The sequence below is a fragment of the Neopsephotus bourkii genome, unplaced genomic scaffold, assembly GCF_033783945.1.
Source record: "Neopsephotus bourkii isolate Nb327-2 ecotype Australia unplaced genomic scaffold, CSIRO-AGI_Nbou_v1 NB_39, whole genome shotgun sequence".
NCBI classification, from domain to species: domain Eukaryota; kingdom Metazoa; phylum Chordata; class Aves; order Psittaciformes; family Psittacidae; genus Neopsephotus; species Neopsephotus bourkii.
In genome coordinates, this window is record NW_026900556.1 from 1,301,236 (window position 1) to 1,322,209 (window position 20,974).

General features: G+C 44.2%; 2 protein-coding genes across 3 annotated transcripts in view; both read left to right on the forward strand.

Annotated features, from left to right (window-relative positions):
- The window catches only part of LLGL1 (LLGL scribble cell polarity complex component 1), a 363,828-nt gene that overhangs the window by 62,828 nt on the left and 280,026 nt on the right, over nt 1–20,974 (forward strand). The window lies entirely within an intron of this gene.
- Nucleotides 1,566–17,286, forward strand: PRPSAP2 (phosphoribosyl pyrophosphate synthetase associated protein 2). 2 transcript variants are annotated; one of them, XM_061346712.1, is made up of 12 exons: nt 1,566–1,765; nt 3,992–4,054; nt 4,631–4,781; nt 5,902–5,954; nt 6,079–6,145; nt 7,406–7,578; nt 8,404–8,519; nt 12,003–12,058; nt 14,360–14,508; nt 15,234–15,304; nt 15,946–16,092; nt 16,600–17,286. In XM_061346712.1, exons 3-12 carry the CDS (start codon nt 4,663–4,665, stop codon nt 16,756–16,758), a joined length of 1,110 nt encoding a protein of 369 aa, XP_061202696.1. In that variant the 5' UTR covers nt 1,566–1,765; nt 3,992–4,054; nt 4,631–4,662; the 3' UTR covers nt 16,759–17,286. The 2 variants fall into 2 exon arrangements, with proteins under 2 accessions (XP_061202696.1, XP_061202706.1); XM_061346722.1 differs by lacking the exon at nt 3,992–4,054 and having other exon boundaries at nt 1,567–1,765.

Here is a 20,974-nt window from a genome sequence, read left to right on the forward strand (position 1 = left end):
GGCCTTGAACACCGCCAGGGATGGAGCATTCACAGCTTCCCTGGGCAACCCATTCCAGTGCCTCACCACCCTCACAGTAAGGAACTTCCTCCTTATATCCAATCTCTTCCCCTGTTTCAGTTTTAACCCATTACCCCTTGTCCTGTCACTACAGTCCCTAATGAAGAGTCCCTCCCCAGCATCCCTATAGCCCCCTTCAGATACTGGAAGCTGCTCTGAGGTCTCCACGCAGCCTTCTCTTCTCCAGGCTGAACAGCCCCAACTTTCTCAGCCTGTCTCCATACAGGAGGTGCTCCAGCCCCTGAGCATCCTCATGGCCTCCTCTGGACTTGTTCCAACAGATCCATGTCCTTTTTATGTTGAGGACACCAGAACTGCACACAATGCTCCAGGTGAGGTCTCACGAGAGCAGAATAAAGGGGCAGGATCACCTCCTTTGACCTGCTGGTCATGCTCCTTTTGATGCAGCCCAGGATACGGTTGGTTTCTGGGCTGCAAGTGCACACTGAATCTGGCTCATGTTCATTTTCTCATCAACCAGCACCCCCAAGTCCTCCTCCACAGGGCTGCTCTGAATCTCTTCTCTGCCCAGCCTGTAGCTGTGCCTGGGATTGCCCCGACCCAGGTGTAGGACCTTGCACTTGGCATGGTTAAACCCCATAAGGCTGGCATCAGCCCAGCTCACAAGCGTGTCGAGGTCCCACTGCCATAGAGGAATTAGGGCTGGAAAGCACCTAAAGGTTATCTTGTTCCAGCCCTGCTCAAAGCCCTGCTCCAATGCACCCTCCAGCCTAGCAATGATGATGTTGAATTGTTACTTGTGATGAAAGAAAGTACCCCATCATGGAATGATTTGTACCTTCATGCTAATATTTGGATCCATAAAATGCTCTTCTATGGCCATACTGAAAAGTGGGATTTAGAAGAGCTTCCAGCTACCCAGTTAGTCACTAAATGTGGTGCTCGGGGGTTTATTTCAGCACTGGGATTTGGGTGGAAAAGCTTTATCCTCCTGTGTGCAATGACTTGAACTTCATCATGGGTGCTGCCCTGTGAGAAAGCTGTGCTTTTAAAAGGGCTGGCTAAAATCAGTGCCTTGCTGCTTGACCATGTTAACTGCATCTTCATTCAGTGTAACCTGTGTGTGTCTCAAGGATGGCTGCAATTCCAATGGGCCAAAACACAGATGTTCTTTACAGTACTGATCGTTTCTTGCCTAATTTACTTTGCAGAACAGCTTCCCTCCCTGCAAACACAGCTGGACCTGATGGCAAAGCCCAACCACTACCCGGTGCCTGCAGGGATGCCGAGGACCCGCCACTGTGGTGCTGGTGCCGAGCAGCCCATGGCCGACCATCCCTGACGGAGATACAAGCATGGGATCTCCACAACCTCCCGGACATCGCTGCTTTATGCTGTATGGACTCAGCACGTTACCCACCCATCGCTCTCGCCCTTTATTTGGAAGAAACGCTCAAATGCGCCATTAGTAACGAGGTCCCCCCGTTATCTCCATCGCGGAGGCAAGATGGCGGCGGCCGCTGCTCCCCTCAGCGGTGGCGGGAACCGGGGGGGAGGCGAGGAGGGCGTCGGCTGGTTCCCGCCCCTCGCGCGCCCTCCGCCCTCCCTCACGCGGCGCCGCCATCTTGCAAGCGGACGACTGGAGGCGCTGGGCTACGCTGCTGCCTCTGCCTGTGCCCCCCCCTTTCCCCTCCCCTCCGGCCGGGGCTGCCTTCTCCCGGGGCCGGGGGGCCGGAGCCGGCAGGTAAGGCCTTCAGCAAGGGGGCACGCCCGCCCGCTCAGCCCACTTCAGCCGGCTGTGTGAGCGGCAGGACATCCTCCTTCCCCAGCGCTCTCTCCCCCATCTCTCAACGCAGGGTTGAGCCGCCTGAGGAACGGCGGCTTCGTCGCCTTCCTCTCGGGGACCGTATGGGTAGGGAGGAACCTGTCCCGGGCTGCGGGGGGCTGCCTGCAGGTGAAAGGAGCGGTGTGCCCAGGCCTCTCCCATGAGGAGGGGAGGGATCCTCAGGTACCCCGGGGTATGCGTATCTCTTCTGGAGTTGAAGGGCTTGTACGGAGGTGTGGGGTGGAGGGGTCATCCCTCTGTGTTTAGCCCAGGGGAGCAGGTTAGTGTGGGAGGTCCTTCTGGGACCTCTTGTGGGGAGATGGATGAGAGGGTTCAGTTTCCTTCCAGGCCGTGGGCATCAATTCCTTAGTACCATGGTTATTCCTGCCTCTTGTTGCTTTCTGTGTGGGCATCCTCAGTGTAAACCCGGTGATGTGTACCCTGTAATTGTTACCATCATGGTCTGTCTGTGTTAACTGTGTATAGCCCAAAGGAAAGGGCAGGAGTCTGTGGGCTGCAGCCTACTCTGTGATGTATGTGTGCTCCTGCATCTGATGGAGGCTTGAAAGCTTTGTCCACCTCAAGCTGAGAGCCCTGGTCTCATGTACCCTTGTGGAGTCATGTTCTTACACACCTAATAAAGTTCTGTGAGCTTCCTCTCCCAACACCTGTTTCAGGGTTGCTCCATCAGTATTAACTCTATAAACACAGCTTCCTTCCCTCCACACACACTATAGCCCACTTGTTGCTGCTGAAATACATCTTCAAGACACCCCTTGGCCTATGGTTATGTGAAGAGCTCTGTTCAGTGTTGCTTGTGAGTATGTCAGTATCTTCCTGTGATGTAAAATGCACCCTGAACGATAACCAAGAACCAACAGCTCTTGTCTTTCAGCTCTTTCACTCCTAACTCTTCTTAAGAGAGAGTAAAGAAGGTAACACAATTGGAAGGAAGCTGTGCCTTCAAAACACACTGTGACTACTGTTAGTAACATTGGCAGTTGTCTCTGCATTGTTACCATCTAATTGAGCAAGCAGGATGCGTTCAGGTGTCCTTCTGGGGCCTAGTATGTGCTCACTTTGGGTCTTAACACCCTTATGACTATTTGATGGATAATGACCATTAGTTACCAGCTGGGAGCTACAGGGAGTGAGCAACCGAACAAAGCAAGAAACACTAGCTAAGCAATAGGTTTCTCCTTGAATTGAGGGGTGCTTAGTTTGGGGGGGATATGGTTGGGTTTAGACTGGATGTCTGTGACTGTACTGCCTTCTAGGATTATTGTTTTTCCAGTATTCTTGTCTAAAAGCAAAGTCTGAAAGGGGCAGGGTCTTTCTTTAGGGCCCATCAGGTTCTAGCAGAGTTGAAACATCCAGGCATTCAAATTCTGTTGCCAGAGTTTATGCTCATGCTCTACACATGTTGGAGGTTTTGATCGCAAGGCAGGTTTCATCCACAGCAGTTGAGCATAGCACAGCCTCTTCATGAAGAGAGTCAGGAAATCCCTGACTTGGGCTCTTAATACAGTTTCTGTGATGAGGTCAAAGTGGGCAAGGGTGGAAAGCTGGGCTGAAAGAGGTTATGGAGCAAGCCAGCTGTTCCTATGAGTATGGAAGCTTACTTTCCTTTTAGATGCTGGTTTTGAGTACTTAATAGTACTGGTTACGGTTGATACACCATCAGGTTGTAACATTGAGTTTCTTAGCAGGGAGATGTTTACCAGCAAAGAAGTTACTGATTTATCCTAAGCTCTGGGTTTTTTTGCTTTGAATTATGCCACTTGTATATGGTATTTTCAGTCCCCTTCATAATGCTGAAATGGCTGCTGAAGGGTTGGACTATTTATACAGCAGACATGGAGTGTGGTAGCCTTTTGTGTGTAGCAGTTTTGAGTTGAATGCTACTTTGCTCTATCAGCAGCTGCTGGCCAATGTGATTGCTTCTTTTTTCTTTATATGAATAGAATGTTACAGTAGAATTAGTACTGGAAATGTGATGCTACAAAGAAAGAGTGAAACATGTGAAGATGGAATCCCATCAAAGCCTTGGCAGGAGTAGTGCTTTGTGCTTTGTACCCTTGTTTGCAAAAAACCCCATAAAGACTGTATAGATTTCCTCTTGATATTTTTCTCCTGTTTCCACAGGAGTGATATTAGTACCAAAGAATGACAAGAACTGCTTCACCAAGTGGCTGCATTGTGCAAGAGGTCATTATTTACAGCTATCAGCTTTATTGAACTCTTCCTTACATTTCATCCTTCTTGTAAGTTTATAATTTGTTGCAGTGTGATGGAAAGATACACAGCTGTGGAAATAGACTCTTCTGGGCAGAGCCAGGACCCATGGGCTGTAGCTGAATTCCACCTCTTTGTGATTTTGCAAAAGTCAATAAATGTTCCTCAGTTCAGGAAAATGAGCTGGACAAGCTGATGGAAAAGAGAATCTGTGTTACTGATGATAGCCTGAGGAGAACATTTAAGTTAGGAAGTTGTCTTGGGGGATGTTTGGAGACCACAGGGGAAGCGTTCTGTTGGAGGGTGTGGAGCCTGGGGGCAGGAGAAGGAAAGCAGGATGGGCTGAAGGCCCCTTTGTGCCCTATGTTGGGTGTGCTGAGCTAGGTCAGGAATGTTCTGAAGGATACATTTGTGGTACTAATGTTGATAACAAATACTGAGTATGCTGGAAAAATACAGGCTTGTGGAAAACTCTTCACTTTCTAAACAGGGAAAATCTGTTTTTTGTTTTTAATATTGTGGCTTTAACAGACCTTTGATCTCTTGCAGTCTTCTAGAAGCGGAAAAACAACTTAGGTTTGATGTTTTGTGTGCCATCAACTGAAATTGGGGCCATTATGAATGTAACCAAGGGTGGACTGGTGCTGTTTTCAGCTAATTCCAATTCGTCATGCATGGAACTGTCCAAGAGGATTGCTGAGTAAGTAGAACCTCCTGCAGGGCCACTCAGGATCTTGGTGTTACTGTGTTGGGGCTTATTTTACTTCAGACAGATTTCTTATTTTAAGGGAAGCTATATGGGAAACCCACCATGGTTTGCAAGGACATGGAGTGTGCTGTATTGCACAGTTTATTTCAACAGATCAATAACAAAGAAAACAACTTGTGTTTAAATTGTTAGGTGGCAGGTTGTGATTTGCTGCAGTATGTTACAGAGAGCAGGTGGAAAAATGAATGTTTGATGACCCTGAATCACGGTACAAGCTTTTATCCTACCCTTCTTGTAACAGGATATTTCTTAGCAAAGCTGCATCTATCCCACTCACGGTATTTTAGATGGAAACGTTAATTTAGCTTTAAATGCAGAAATACTTTCAGGAGAACTTTAATGACTTAAGAACATTTTTATCACGCTACTGTGGAGGTATTGGGTTGCACAGCATGACCAGGTGTACTGCAGGGGATTGGCTTCTTCCTGAGGCTTACAGAGCTGAGGTTAGGTACAGACAGGAGGAGAACAGAGAGTGCAAAGCATCTTGAGTTACATGTGGCAAGGACTTGGGTATAAGTACACAGCACACTCTGGTCTCTCATTTCTTTAGCGATGAGGGTCTGTGCTAATACTGAAGTGGAATAAATACAGCAGACATTAGACACCACGGAATGGTGCTCGCCAGTATTTCCTATTCAGTCTCCACTGACATTCTTTCTATAGAGAGGAATGGTTTAAAAGAGGTCTTCTAAGCATTGCGCATGTAATGCTGCTGTGTATATATATGTATGTTTTTGTCAACATCCGTGGAATGTATATAGAGATACATGTTAGAAATTGTTACATGATTTAGTAATCAAGTGTTACTCTGCTTGTTCTTCCCAGCCTGACTTGAAATGAGTTTAGCTGAGCCTGGGGTGCAGATTCTGGAAACTAGATGCTTTGTTGAGAGTTTTCCACTGTAATTACTGGGTTTATGCTTTGGGATTTTCTGACTTTGCTTTTCTCCTGTGAAATACAGCCTTTTCAATGACTGTCACATTGTATAGGCTTTGTTTTGCTCTTCATTTTCCCATTGACATCTACTTTCTTTCTTCTGCTCCTGCAGGCGCTTAGGAGTTGAGATGGGGAAGGTTCAGGTTTATCAAGAGCCAAACAGAGGTGAGCATTTAATTGGCAAAACTAGAAACCTACCTACCTCTGATGTGCATGTGTTGGTTACCTGTTCCTTACACTGTTGTTGGGTTTTGCTATTGAAAATACAATATGTTTCTCTTCTTGGCAGAAACAAGGGTGCAGATCCAGGAGTCTGTGAGAGGAAAGGATGTATTCATCATCCAAACAGTTTCAAAGTGAGTAACTGTTTAAAGACATTGTGCTGACATTTTGAATGTCCATAGGAATGCTTCTATTTTATTTTTTCTTCTTGTTTTATGTATAAAATACAGTATAATAAGCTTAGGTTAACTACATAGAGGCTTCTCTTTTTGGTTTTGTTGCTGTTTTGATTTTTGATATGTGCACAAAGAAGACTTCAGGGACTCTTCATCAGAGGTAGGGGAAACGGATAACAAGGGTAACGGGTTCAAATTGAAACACGGGAAGTTCAGGTTAGATACAAGGAAGAAGTTCCTTACTGTGAGTGTGGTGAGGCGCTGGCACAGGTTGCCCAGAGAAGTGGCGAGTGCTCCATCCCTGGCAGTGTTCAAGGCCGGGGTGGACAGAGCCTTGGGTGACATGGTCTAGTATGAGGCATCCCTGCCCATGCCAGGAGGGTTGGAACTGGATGATCTTAAGGTCCTTTCCAACCCAAACCGTTCTATGATTCTATGATAAGATGTTGTTTTGATTTTCAGTTGAATATGAGTTCATTGAATATGAAACTATTCATTGAGTATGTCAATGAAACTTTCCCCTGGGACTCTGCATTCTTTTGCCAAACACATTCTTTTGCTTATGTTATTCTTTTAAAATTATTCCCTTCCCAGTTACCTGTCTCTAGCACCATTATAAAGGTCTAAATTTGGAGGAGCGTTTCCTAGGCAGTGTCCTGTGATTCAGAAAAGAACTTTACAAATGGTGAGACTTGTTTTAATGGTAACAGAAACAGGAGGTCTCTTAGTTGATGACCAGTTCTCATCTAAAAAGATAAACCTATCATATAGGGAAAAAATAGATGGGAATTGTTAAATATTTAGCCTGCTGTTGGCTTGAACAATAGAGGAACCTGTTGTAAAGTCTGAAGCTTAAAAAGCTTATCTGTATTAAAAAAAAATACATCTCTATTATTTTGTGCATGACAGAAAGAGATGTTGGCGATGAATTATGGGCTGCTTTGTTACAGCAGCATGGTATAACAAAAACTGCTGAAATACTCTCATCTAATTCAGCTCAAAATAGCTAAGTGAAAAAAAAAAAATGCTGAGGTCTAATTCTAGTGAAGGATTCAAATGCTGTCTCCAGGGCACTGTCTATCCTGGGGGGCACAGCTGGATTCTTAGTGCAGATCACTCAGTCACAGTACTCTTTACTGCCCTGGAGCAGGTATAAATACTGTGTTAAAAAGAGGATTCTTACGCACAAAATACAGAACTGGATGCTTCTTGTTCCAGGGATGTGAACACTACAATCATGGAACTCCTAATCATGGTGTACGCTTGTAAAACCTCCTGTGCCAAAAGCATTATTGGAGTGATTCCTTACTTCCCGTACAGCAAACAGTGCAAGATGAGGAAAAGGGGCTCCATTGTCTCTAAGTTACTGGCCTCCATGATGTGCAAAGCTGGTAAGAGTGCAGCTCTTCTGAAATAATCCGGGCAATGGGGGCTCTTGCTGTCTGTTTTCAGGTTTAGAGATGTCTGTGTACAAGTTGGGCTCCTGAGTTTTGTTGTGTGTTAAAACCCACATAGGAAGGAGAATGCCATTAGAAATGTTTCTGAATGAGTTCATGGAAAAACCCCAAACTTGTAACAGCCCTTTTACATTGTGTCCTCCTGAGCTGGCAGGGTGAGGCAACTGGACGCTGCTGCTCTGGGCAGTGATGTCTCTCTCAGAATACTGCTCCTTGCCTTTCTGACACTCTGAAGCAGTTGTGCCTTGTCATTGCTGCCCTGTTTTTTACTTGTTGGGTGAATGCACTTTGTCCTTTACATTTGACATGCGGTGGGAGTTTGAGTTTTCATTTTCACAGCCTTCAGTACTTCTGCTCCTTTCCTTTTGCTCCTATCCCTGGGAAAAACCAGTGAACACAGTGTGATCTGGCTTCTTATTTTGAGAGAAGTGTTTTGATCATTAGGATTTGGGCCCACTTTTCAGGAGTTCAGAACTTGAGTATTAGTTGTGGGTCTTGTGTGGCACAGAACAATTTATCTCCTTCGTGCTTTCACTGTGGCACGTAGAATGGAGAAGGATCTTCCCTGCCGCAGTGTGGCACTGCTGAGTCAATTATGAAGCGTTCTGAGTGTAGTATTCTTGTGCTAATGCATCTTAAAGTTTTTGGTTTGGCCAAACTTCAGTGAAACTTAGTAGTGAAATAGAGTGTGGTCATTGTCTCTTACTTTTCTTGATGTGTTTCTCCATATGTCGTTTTACTTATGTATCTTTTTTAAAGGACTAACTCATCTTATTACCATGGATCTACACCAGAAGGAAATACAGGGCTTCTTCAATATTCCAGTTGATAACCTGAGAGCATCTCCATTTTTACTGCAGTACATACAGGAAGAGGTGAGGAAGCCCTGCTGTTACACTTACTTTTTTTGAATGATGCTTTGTCATGTCTCAAGGCTTCTGAAACAAACTCTTCTGAAGTAACTTAACTCCTCAGATGGGGTTTTGGAGGGGGAAGGGAGTGGTGTTGGGCAGTTAGTACTTTTCTTCCCCACAGGCTTAACTTTTGCTTTCATGAAGAGCTGGTGTTTTATCCATGCAGTGCTGCTGCTCTGTCTTCTTAGATATATTCCCCTAACCAGTATTGAAAAAAAAAGGAGGATTTTCTTGCTTTTGATATCCTCTTCTTTTCCTATTTCCAGTTTTGACATCTATAGGATGGACTGCTTGTGTAGGTGTAATTTATATCGTGTTATGAAAACACTTTGGAAGTGAAGTTGTAAACTGAGAGAGCCTGTCGATCCTCCTCTGAAAGCAGGAACAGATGACTTCTTGTGTGGAAATCCTCACCTGCTGTTTGTTCAGTGTGTCTTGACTTGAGCTTAACTTCGAATGTTCTGTGCATCCATTTTCCCATCTTATTTTTATAAGTGCTTTGAGAAGTGCTACCGGTAGATTCATATCTATAAAAATTGTGCAAATGATAATTGTAGGTGTGCAAATGATAACTGTAGGTGTGAGATGGGGTAATGCCTCTGACTAATGATAATATGGAATGAAGAAAATGGTTTTTTCCTAATGAGAGAAAAGGTTTTGCTCACTCTTACTTCTGAGTCAAGTTTATTTTCACAGAGATATAAATGCCTCAATTTAAAGGAAACAAAACAACAAAGCAACATGATTTTGTTATGACAAACATAACATGAGTTATGTTACGTTTGGGGAATCAGTTGCCATTTGGTAATCTGTCATCATTTCATTTAGCAATAGAGTCCAAGAGGATTATAGAACTAGAACTAGATGACAAAGCTCCAAGCTCTGGCTTTGCCACATTCATTCACCTTATATACCAGGAGGGAAGTATTGAATGTTGAAAACACTTTGTAAGTTAAAAAAAAAAAGGAAAAAGCATGGAAAACCAAGTATGCAGAAACAAGACAAGTTTTGCCTTTATATTGAATGTATGGGGGTTATGGTTGCTGACAAGAGCATTGTTCTGGGTTAGCCTTGAAGCACATTTTGGTACATGAGCTGCTTTACAAAGAATTGTTACAGCTTTGAGTCTGGCACTGCTGTGCAGTCTGTGAAGAAATGAACACTTGTAGAGATCTGCTGGAGTATGTGTAGAGAGGTCTTGAAAGACACTTGAAGTTTCTAATTTCTTCATTCCCCTGCACGTCCATGAGAGCACTTGCTCAAGCTTGAGTTGACTGAATGTAGCTGGTCAGGTGGGATTTGTATGGTTAAGAGTCTTCACAAGCCACGTCACACATAGTGTCTTTCCTCAGATGTTTCATCCAGTGCTGCTCAGGAGGAATTCAGGTTTCAGCTCAGATTCACAGTGGCAGCAGCTTGCTGCATAATCTGACATTGTGAGTGCTGAAGTATGAAGAATGTTTCAAATGGGAGTTGGCATGGGATATATTGAGCACTATGAAATGGAGTCCAGCTTGATAAGAACACAGGTCACTTAAAAGGCATTTAACTGAGAGTTAAGAGATTGAGGGCTTGTAGTTGTCCCTGTGGGGTATTTATGGGTAGGTGTGAAGATAATTACTTAGTGTTCTCGTGTGAAGACCATCCAGTGGTACAAAAATAATAGTTACTTTCCATTGTGTGCTTACCAAGTGCTTGACACTTGGTGTCTTCTCTCTTTGCTACGGGTACATGTTAATCTCAGAGTGATGTAGCTCTTTGTTACAAGGAGTTGTTGATGTCTTCACTAACTTTTGAGTGACATTTCTGGTTTTCTGACTTCATCTTTAAAGAGCTGAGAACAAATTTGATAATTTGGCAGGGGAAAAATGAGGCAGTGATGTCTGAACAAGATCAAAGCCTTTATTATGTCAAGTGACAGGCCCTGCCTTGTCCATACCTTCCATCACGTTAATCTTTGTAGCCTCTTGTATAACTAAGTGTCTGTAAAGGAGAGAACATGCTGAATTCCCAGTATTATAGGTGGAGTTAGTAGCACTGTGGATTATTAATGTTTCCTGACACGTCCTTAGAAAAGCTCTTGTTTTCAGTTGCTTAGACCCATGCTCAGATTCAGAACTTCATTTTTTCTTTACCATGCCTGTTTCAGGTAGAAAGATTTCGGAAGCACACAGTCAGTGTGGTTTGTTGAGGATTAGATTGTGGAAGGATTACTTTGCTTGTGTTTGAAAAATAACCCCAAATCAACAGGTATTTCTGTGCTCTGGAACTGGTACTTGAGATCTAACAGCAAGGCAATGAACTGCGTGTCAGGGTTTCACTCCCCAAATTTGTGCAATTACAGCTGTGACAGATCAGTTTGCAGGTATTTAGTAAAGAGTCTTCTGTCCCTTAACACTGGCATCATGAGGAGGGGATTTGCTCTGTAGGACTTTATTGTTGCAGCTGAGGGTGGCTGTGGGCTACTGCTGATAGAAGGTTAGACAGGTTCTCTGTGAGAGATGGATTGTCCCAGAGAACAGTGAAGGTAAATGCTGAGTTTGCAAGGAAGAGGGTAAGATGAGATGTAAAAGGGAGCATATATTGCTGTTGGAAAGGAGGGCTGGAAGCACAAGTATTGGAATGCTCGGAAGTTATGGATGGGGAAAGACAAGTCTCATGTGGAGTTACTGTTTGCAGGGAAAACAGAGAGAGGATAAGAAACTTTTGAGACATTGGGACTAAAATACTGCCTAAATATAGAGGGGGAATCAGGAGTGAGAAGCCAGTATGGGAATGCTGGGGCAGGGGAGGGGCAGCAAACTTTGGAGTAGATCTTGCTTACGAAGGCTGACTACATAACCCATGAGACCTCAAAATAAAACCCACACTTAGTCTTACCCCTTTGCTGCTGTCAGCATTCACAGCAGCATCCTCTAGTGCTGATCTGCATAGAAGATGGTTTACAGCAATCTTAGACAGTGACACCAGGGTGAGTGCAGTGAATGTAGAACTTTTACCCCTTTTGATGCTCTGTATAAGGAGTCTGATGTGATGGAGAGGTGTTGCTTTTTGGTGTGCTCTGAAAACCAATAGGAAATAGATGAAACGCTGTATTCTCAAGTGGTTAAACTGCCATGTGCACTCACAAGACAAGTTGAACAGGAAACTTTAATTTTGATGGTTTCCTGTTTCTTTTAACATTTGTCCATGTAGCCCTGATGTTCTAAAGCAGATAATTTTATGTCATCCATAATATGTTTATGAAAGGTACAGTTTTTAATACCTGAATTTTCTAAATACCTGGTTTTGCTGAGCTCTGAACTCTGATCATGTACCATGGATTCTTGAGGTTGCTTTCGATGCTTAAAATTCTTCTGGCAAAATAAAGTTCTCTTGATTCTTACTGAGTTTAAATTTGTCTAAAGATATGAAGTAGACATTGCTATCTGTTATTTACTACAGATACCAGACTACAGGAATGCTGTAATTGTGGCCAAATCACCTGCGTCTGCAAAGAGGTGGGTAAGATCTGCTCTCTTGTGTTAGAGCAGGAAATCTCGATCGTGATTTTGTGCTTAGAATCTAATGAAGGACAGAGATCCCATAATTAGAAGATGCTGGCTTCAAATCCCTCCTAATTCTCCTTTGTAAGATGAGCAGTTTTTACATCATCACTGTAATTAGAATAAATCTAAGGAGAGTAAAAAAGCCAAACAAAAGGATGAGGTGAATCAATGCAGTGCTTAGGCTAATGAAAGTTTTTAATCATATTAGATTTGTGTGCATTTACATCATAAATTTCCTGCTCTGGATGAAAAATGGCTGGAAGTGTAACACCATTAATCCAAAGTAATTGCTAAGCATGGTCATAACCTAGAACATGGTTGATCAGATCCTAAATACAGATGGCTTTTACCCAGCGTGGTGGAACAAGATTTGATGGTTGAGATGATTTTGATTGTGAAGTCGTTGTTGGCTGTTTTTTATCCATGAAGCTCTTTGATTGACTGAACTCTGTGGAATGACACCACTCTCAGCAGGGGGTGGAAGAGTTGGGTGGTGGTTTCTGAGATACTTTATTTGCTGTGGTAAGAACCCAGGACTTTCTTGAAAAGTTATTTAGATGGGTCATGATACTCCTTGTAAGAAAGATTTCTGTTGTTTTATATAGCAAATCAGGCATACCTTTATTTGTGGCAGTATAGTGAAGGGAACAACTTTGGTCACATTTGTTTTCCAGCAGTACTTTTTATGTGATTTCTTTTGTTTTGGCCAGTTACTTTACATTTGCTTGTCTTTGTTTCTTTCACTTGGTGCCAGTATTGCCTCTTGTTGGAACATTTCATGCTTGTCAAGTAACTGTGCATGCCAGCAAATAGTCTGTATTTTCCTTTAGCTGATCAGACAGATAAGTTGCACACGTAACCTGTTTGGGTAGGAGGGGATCCCAGAGCTGTATTGTTCAGCTTCTTCATGTCCACATGTGAGCATTTAAGAGCAGTGTTTGAAGAGGTACATAATGTTTGGAAAAGGCTGATGGAATGTTTCAGCCTAATCAAGGAAAACACTTGTCAGATGAATGCCAACTTGTGTAAGAGAACCTCTCCTCGGTGAAGTCAGAATGTTTCTGTGGTTTCTGAGCTCACTGGAAAATGAATAAATCATTTTACTGTTTCTTTGAACTTCATTCAATTAAATATTACATTTTAAAGTAGTTATTATGGTTTTGTTGATAGGATTAAGCCTTCGAAGACTTAACCCAAAATGTTTGGGGTTATCTGAAATTAACTGCTTGCAGAAACTATCCTAACTGTGTGCTGACCACAGGGCAGAAGATTCTTTAGTTTGAAGTCACTGAGTAGTCACGATGGGCACATTATTCTCTGGACTTTTGAGTTGTTTGGGTAGTGAAGCAGGGCTTAAGTGCAAAGAAGCTGATTCAGGCTATTAGATGCTAATGGGAGAACAAAGTGGCTCACCCTGAATGAGGCCCACTTTGCCCAGGAGTCTGGATGACTGGCTTAGGCTAGATATGGACTTCTGGGATGTGCAAGGTAAGGTAGGATGAATCTGTTACTTTTGAATTGCTGCTTCCAGGTTCTGGGATACAGTGTCTGCGAAATTCCTGTTTTCCTGTGTCTGCTGTCCACACTTCCCCATCTGACCTCACAGTTCTATACATAAATTCCTAATTTTAGTTAAAGAAACTGCACAGTGAAGGAGCTTTATGTAAATCAGTAAAAATCCAGGCTGTGACTTTGAAGTGTGGTTTGTCAGGCAAAATGATTGTCTGGATTCCCTTTTCTGTAGGGTGTACGGGGTTGTGTCAGGGCTATTGCCTTTATTTAGTGCACATCTTGCTAAAAATAAATCGGTGAACACTTGTTTTCTGTTTTCATGTAAATATATGTATATTTTCCTATTAAATATAGCCAATCCAGGTATCCACGTTGGTTTTGGTTACTGTTAGCTGCAAGATCCTAAATCATGGGATCTTAGGAATGCTGAAGGCCAGGAAATAGTTTTGTGACTGTTGGGCAAAACAGAAGGGAAGAATCAGAATGATGTGACTTGTAGCATTTATCCTGTTGCTTAAAATCCACTGTGTGGCTACTTCAGGGTTATTCTGACTTTCACAGCCTGATGAAATCAAGATTCTAAGGGGCCAGTGGTTTCTTCTATCCATTTTCCTAAACTTCTAGGATCATTCAGTTTTTCCTCTGAAACGTTAGGAATAAAATGGGAATAGATTAGGATTGTACAAATATGAATTACTGAGATGTAATGAATTTCTGTTGTTTTTAACCCTTTCCCTACAGGGCCCAGTCCTTTGCTGAGCGCTTACGGTTGGGAATTGCAGTGATTCACGGGGAGGCTCAGGATGCAGAGTCTGACATGGTGGATGGTCGCCACTCACCACCTACAGCCAAAAACATAGCTGCTATTCATCCCAGTCTGGAGATACCCAGTAAGTAAGTTTGTGTGTGGTGGTGGTGTTTTCTGTGGGTTTGGGAATGGGGCTGGCAGTGATGGGCTGTTTTTAGGGGCAAAAAAGAGAGGTTTTTTTCATACTAATAGGAGAAAAAGATTCCTTTTTGATGCTTTTTACATGTTTTTAGTGCTAGGCTGTATAGGTAGGTCTGTGTAGATGGGGCTGTGTCATTACAGGCAGTCAGAACCCCTGGCAGAGAGGCCTCACTTTTTTTGCCATTTACTTTCCCATTGGAATTTTTCTGGGATACAGAGCTAATAAGATGAGTTGGCACTGGTTTTTTGTGTAGCTGTATAATGTCACAGCCCTTCACACAGTGACCTTGCTGAATGTGGATGTTACCTATAGCTGCAGGAGCCCAGCTTCATTGCATAAATACAGCTTGGACCTCAGTAGGGTGGTTGAACTGGTTGTGTTTGCAAACCACTCTATTCTCTGGACTAAAATGAAGAATTAATTGACTTTGTTAAGAATTTGGGTGTAAATGAATGTAGTTATTTTCTTAAGCTTAGCCAAAGTATTATTTTGTATTAAAATCCTGCTGGTTTTCCCCAGTAACTGTGTGATGGTTGAAAGAGTTGTTGCTTCATTTCTCTCTATAACAATGGTGATCTATGCAAAGCAGACACTTGAAGTAAATTCTGTAAACTTTGTCTCTCTTTCTCCTTTCTACCCCTCTAAAAAACCTTGCTCTTGATCAGTGCTGATTCCTAAGGAAAAACCACCCATCACAGTTGTTGGAGATGTAGGAGGAAGAATAGCCATCATCGTGGTAAGTAAGATGCCATCACGTCTGCTAAATTACATTAAACATGTGCAAGTTGCAGAAATCAAGTAGATACTGTGCTGTGTCAGCAACTAAAGTTAGGTGAATGGTGGACTACTGGTACTGCGCTGTTTACCAAGTGAGGTTCTGCACTCTGGCTGAACTTGGCCATGTGAGCTATGAAGAGATCTGTGTTGAAAAGCAGCATTTGGACCTTGTTTCTGTGAAGAGGCAGCTAAAATTCTGTTCCAGTGGTTGCCTGAAGGTGGGGAGCTCAACACAGCTGGTTAGGGGAGAATCACCATGTTTCTATCCTGTGAGTTTAGAAATGCTGGTGATGATGCAGCCTGCCTTATGGTTTCTCTAAAGCAGAGTGTAATCTCTGCACTACTTCTGTTAGTTTGGTTTTTGACTGAATGTCAGTTGTTTTGGCTTTTCCCTCTTCATGGAGCAATCCGTCTGCCCCTTGATGCTACAGTACCTTTGGATGCTCTCCTTTTTTTGCTCTTTCACTCTTACCATCCAGCTCAGGTGTCTGAATAACTGCATCGATAAAAATGTCCATTTTGCATTGGCTTGTTCAAGGTGTAATGTTGTTTTGGGTGTGTTGCTGGTGGATCTTCACTGACTTGATCTCCTCTTGCCAGGATGACATCATAGATGATGTTGACAGCTTCCTGGCTGCAGCTGAGACCCTCAAGGAGCGAGGGGCTTACAAGATCTTTGTAATGGCTACACACGGCCTCTTATCTTCAGATGCTCCCAGGCTCATAGAGGAATCTGCAATTGATGAGGTAAGCATGGATCATGGATTCTGAACTTCCCATCAGATGGGTTGGGGGTTTATAAGCAAAAAGCTTTCTCCTGACTTGACTGTTAAAATACAGTGGTGTGAAGAATTTAAATGTAAGGTTCCTGGATTTGGGCTTTGTGACTGTGGAATTGTATGCTACAGTATTAGCATCTACACATCCTGAAAGTATAGTGACAGGAAGGTAGGGAAGTTGTGAGATGAGGGACTGCCTGTGCTGGTGGTCTTCGTTCCCTTTGGTCTGGGGGATATTTTCTTTCCTTCCTTTGGACCTTCATTGCCGAGTGAATGAAGAGAAGGAAGGACAGTCCCATTAGTATCCATGGATACATGCAACCCTGTGGCAATGCATGGCTCTTCCTAAGGTTTTAACCCTGACAGTAATGTAAGGGGTGGCTTCACAGGATATGGTGGGTGGACGTTCCCTTCCACAGCTTTAATACAGGAGGTGGAAAAGAGCTACATCCTTCTGATTGTTTTCTTTCTGTAGGTGGTTGTTACAAACACAATCCCACATGAAATACAGAAACTCCAGTGCCCTAAAATCAAGACTGTGGATATCAGCATGATCCTCTCGGAAGCCATTCGCAGGATCCATAACGGGGAGTCCATGTCTTACCTCTTCAGAAATATAGGACTGGATGATTAATGCTTCTTTCTCTAAAGAGATAGAATAAACCCCAAACTGGGCCAAACTGGAAGCAGATACCGAGCTGTGAAGCGTCATACTTACCTTAATATTTCTATTGAGCCACTTCTTGTTTTCTCTTGGTTTTAAGTATCAAGGTAGAACAGTTTTTAAGAGCATTTTTCTTTGGAGGGTTTTATTTCTGGGGGAGGGTAGGGAGGTGGGAGGGGAAGAAACATTTTCCAGAGAACCTATTAGTTGCTTTTAGGTTAGTTGCACTATATACATGATGGAAAACAACCCCCAAAACACTTGAGGCAAGAATTTGGCTTCTAAATTAAGCATTCCTCTCCCAAAGCTGCTTGCTACAAGTGCTTTAAAAGATAAGAAAATGAAGTGACTGTATAATACTTGCATTTTAAAAGCCAAAAAGGTTGTACTGTGTTGGCAGTTGAGTGATTTTGTAGGAGTGCTTTTATAGAAAAGCAGATGAAATATGCACCTGTATTTATTTTCTGCCACAAAGAATAAAGACTTGTTTTTGTGTGAGCTTTCTAAAAATGTTCATGTACCAGTCACTTGTCTTCTAAAGCGTGTCCCCTTAAAGTGATGGGCAGGGCAGGAGGTGAAGTGATTGTTTTATTCTCATGGGTTCCTTTGGAATGGGAATGGGACTCCCACTGCTTGACAGTATAGAGAGTGATGTATGTGTGGTTGTTACAGTGAAACACCTGCAGAGGAGGAGGAAAGGTGGCTTTTCCCTAATACTGATCCTCATGGTCATTTATCAACCCATTTTCTGCTGAGCAGCCTTGTAAAACCCAGAATACAACCTCTCACCTCCCTGGTGCTACCAAAGGGGTTTAGATGCCATTCTGGCACACTTCCCATGGACTGCTTTGCTTTGGGGAATGTAGGGAGCAAAATCTATGGCTGGATGTCCCAGAACAGGGAATTGAGGGGCAAAGGTTCCAACTGAAATACATGAGTGAGCGCACAGATAACGGCTGTAATGCAGAGCTTATCTTGTTGAGGTTTGTTTTCCCAGCCATCCTTATGGAGGTGTGTGTGGAATGCCTGGCTAGCTGCCCAGCTGAACTTCCAGTCTTGGAGACCTGACCTTCCTGACCTGTCACAGAGGCAACCCTTGGAACTGAAGAGCATGTAGGGGTTGCTTGGTCTAATCTCTCCATGAGCGTCCAGCAAAGGGAGTATAAAACTTCTGGCATGTTCAAAACCAGAAGTGAAAATTCACCTTTGTTCTCACCATTTGACTTGAGGCAGACTTCCAAGGGCTTCGGAGGTGCGTTTGCTTTCAAGGATAAAACCAGGTTTTTCCTTCCTTTGTCAGTGGTGGTGCAGCACTGGGCACGGTGGAGGCCTGTGATGGGAAGACCTGCATACTGCTCAAAGAGCTCCAGGACTTGATCTGGGTGCACTGAGCCTGAGAGCTGGTGGTTTTATTTCACGACCACTGTTCAGATAACCCTTCTCTGAGTTTAAGTTTTGTCAGATGATTCCATTTGATTTTTGCACTCCTGTCCAGAGAGGTCCAAAATGACCGAACACAAGGCTGCACCTAGTTGTACTTAATGACAGTGCGTTATTAAACACTTCAGTGATGTTAATAGGTACACCAAGCTGACATACTAACATTTGTACCTACTTTGAATGTGTTAATGCAGTTTAATTCCAGCTGAGCAGTGAGGGAGAACTTCAGTTCCTCTCTTGGAGCACAGACCTGCTCCCGGGTGCGTCAGCGGCTGCTTCAGAGAGAGGAGAAACCCGCTGACCTCTTGGTTATGGGCACTATTACTTGCAGTGTATTTACTTCATTAGCAAGACCTTGTGATGTGTGGTTGGAACTTGTGCAGCCACTGGAACAGGAGCCAGAATCTGGTGCAGCAAGGGGTGTGATTCCGAAATATCCCCAAACATTAAACCTAAAGGCTGTTTCCTGCTGGCCTTTGCCATAGCTTAATCTCTTCTGTGAGTGTTTGTGCTGGTTGGCTCTTGCTGGTGTGCTGAAGCTCCGCCTTGGACATAAGCATAACTCCTGTATTTGATGGTCACTTTAGGTAGAAACCCCCAGATTTGCTTAGTTTCATGCAGTGCAGTTACTGTATTGATGAGGAGTCAAGGATTTGGTATCCTAAGGCTGGTTTGCTGGTCCTTTAACATTCCATAGTATTAAGTGGTTGAAAGGGTGACTTCATTCAGTTTTCATCCTTTTCATTACAGTGTGTAACTGCAGAGCTCCTTCATCTATACTTGCTTTTCCCAGAAGCAAAAATCTCACATTGCCAGAAACACCAGCTATTCCTCAAGGTGTTCCCTTGGGGATCCTTCAAACGTACAGAACACTCTAAAAACCTGCTTTATTCAGCAATTCCTACAGTGATTTTTCCATGGAAATTCTTTCCAGGCTTCTCCAAGAGCAATGTCGGGTTTGGTTCCTGTTTCCCTGAAGACAGAAGCAGTTTCTTGTCCAACAATATCCAGATTTAAGCTCGGGAGCTGCTGTGTTCAGACCCTGCATCAATTGAGGGGCAGTTTTGCGCTGGAGCCTGCTGCTTCTTCAGGCTCAGTGCAGCAGCAGCAGGAAACCCCAAGGAAATGGGGTTGGAGTGGATGCTCCTTTGTAAGACAAACCCAGAGGTGCTTTCCCTTCGGTGCCAGCAGCAAGGGCAGTGGGGAAACGGGAAGGGGGGCAGCAGACAGCCAGGCTGCCCACCCTGTGCCTTTGGAAGCGCACCTCCTGCTGCAGTTCACATCATGATAAACCCTCAAGCTCTAAGGAGTTACTGATGCAGTGCCTGTGGTGAGGCTGTGGATGGAGGAAGAGGAGGAGGAATGATGAAGGGCTGCTTCAGCCCCTTGCAGCAGTTCAGTGTTGCTGACCTCGTTGCCATAACAGCTTATTTCTCCTTAAACATTGCAGTGGGAATAGGGGTAGGAAGGTTTTCTCCGCTTCCTTTCTGCTTGCTTTATTTGAGCAGGTTCTCTTTCAGGTCTGGCTTTTCTGCATGGGATTGGGAAGCCTCTTATTATTATCAGGTTGGATGGGGCTTGGAGCAGCCTGCTCTGGTGGAAGGTGTCCTTGCCTGCGGCAGGGGGTTGGAACTGGATGAGCTTTAAGGTCCCTTCCAACCCAAAGCGTTCCATGATTTTCTTGTACTTTGCACTTACTTCATATTTTGTGTGTTGTACAAACCCTCCACCCCTCTTATCCCCTATAGAAAGACTCCTACAACCTGAGACCAAGGTGGAATTAACCACACCACAAACCTCTCCCTTGGCCTCCGGCCTGCTGGCTGTAAGCAGATCTGCTGCTTGTCTATTAGAGGGCGTTGAGACAAATACCCTGCTTCACAGAAAAAGCCCTTGGCTACCTGAGCTTTCAGATGAGGCATCTCCAGAGCCATTTATCCTGCCTTGCAGAAAATCCATAGCCAAAACTGGTCCCCATTAGCCAACCTGTCTGCTCGGGATGGCGGAAGGACGGGCGCATCCCCTGTGCTTCCCCCTCTTGGGGTGCCTCCTTTGCTGTTCATGGCTCCAGGTGCTTGGGGTGCAGCCACCGTTTCGTGTAATTAAGCTGGAGTTGCAGAGTTCCCATTAATTATCCCCAGTCTCCTGTCTCTTGGCTTCTTGTCTGGGAGTCTCAGTCCTCGATTCCGTGGTGTTTTGTCTGGGTTTGTAGGGAAAGGCTGCTCTGTGCTCGTGTTTTCTCCTCCCAGTCTTCATGCAGGGTGAACAGGATCACCGTCAGTGGCTGTTTCCTTGCTGCCAGACATGGTCTGGTGGCCAGTAAGTAAAGACTGTTCCTTGTGTGACACCCTGGGACACCCAGCATCACCGAATTCCCTCTTTGGTGCCCCTGCTTTCTCCATCATGCTTTCCCCCACCTTTGTACCACCACCTCCTGCCAGGATTCGTGTCCTTGGAGCTGCGTTTCCCTTCTTATTCCACAAAGGATGTTGGTTCTTCTCATAAGCTGCTCTGAACTTGGGGAAGAGTCAATGGAGCCAAACTGGATGCTTCTCGTGCCTCCAACAAGCCGTGGGTGTCCTTCATTTCCCCCTCTTTTGGTATGATCTTGACAGACTGGTTGGAGGTGGCCAGTGACAGATGCTTCCTGTGTCTGGCACTGGCTCCTTGCACAAGGCCACCTCCAGGCAGGGTGTGCAATGCAGACAGTGGCAAACGCAGCAACATGTGGCTCCTCATCTTCCTA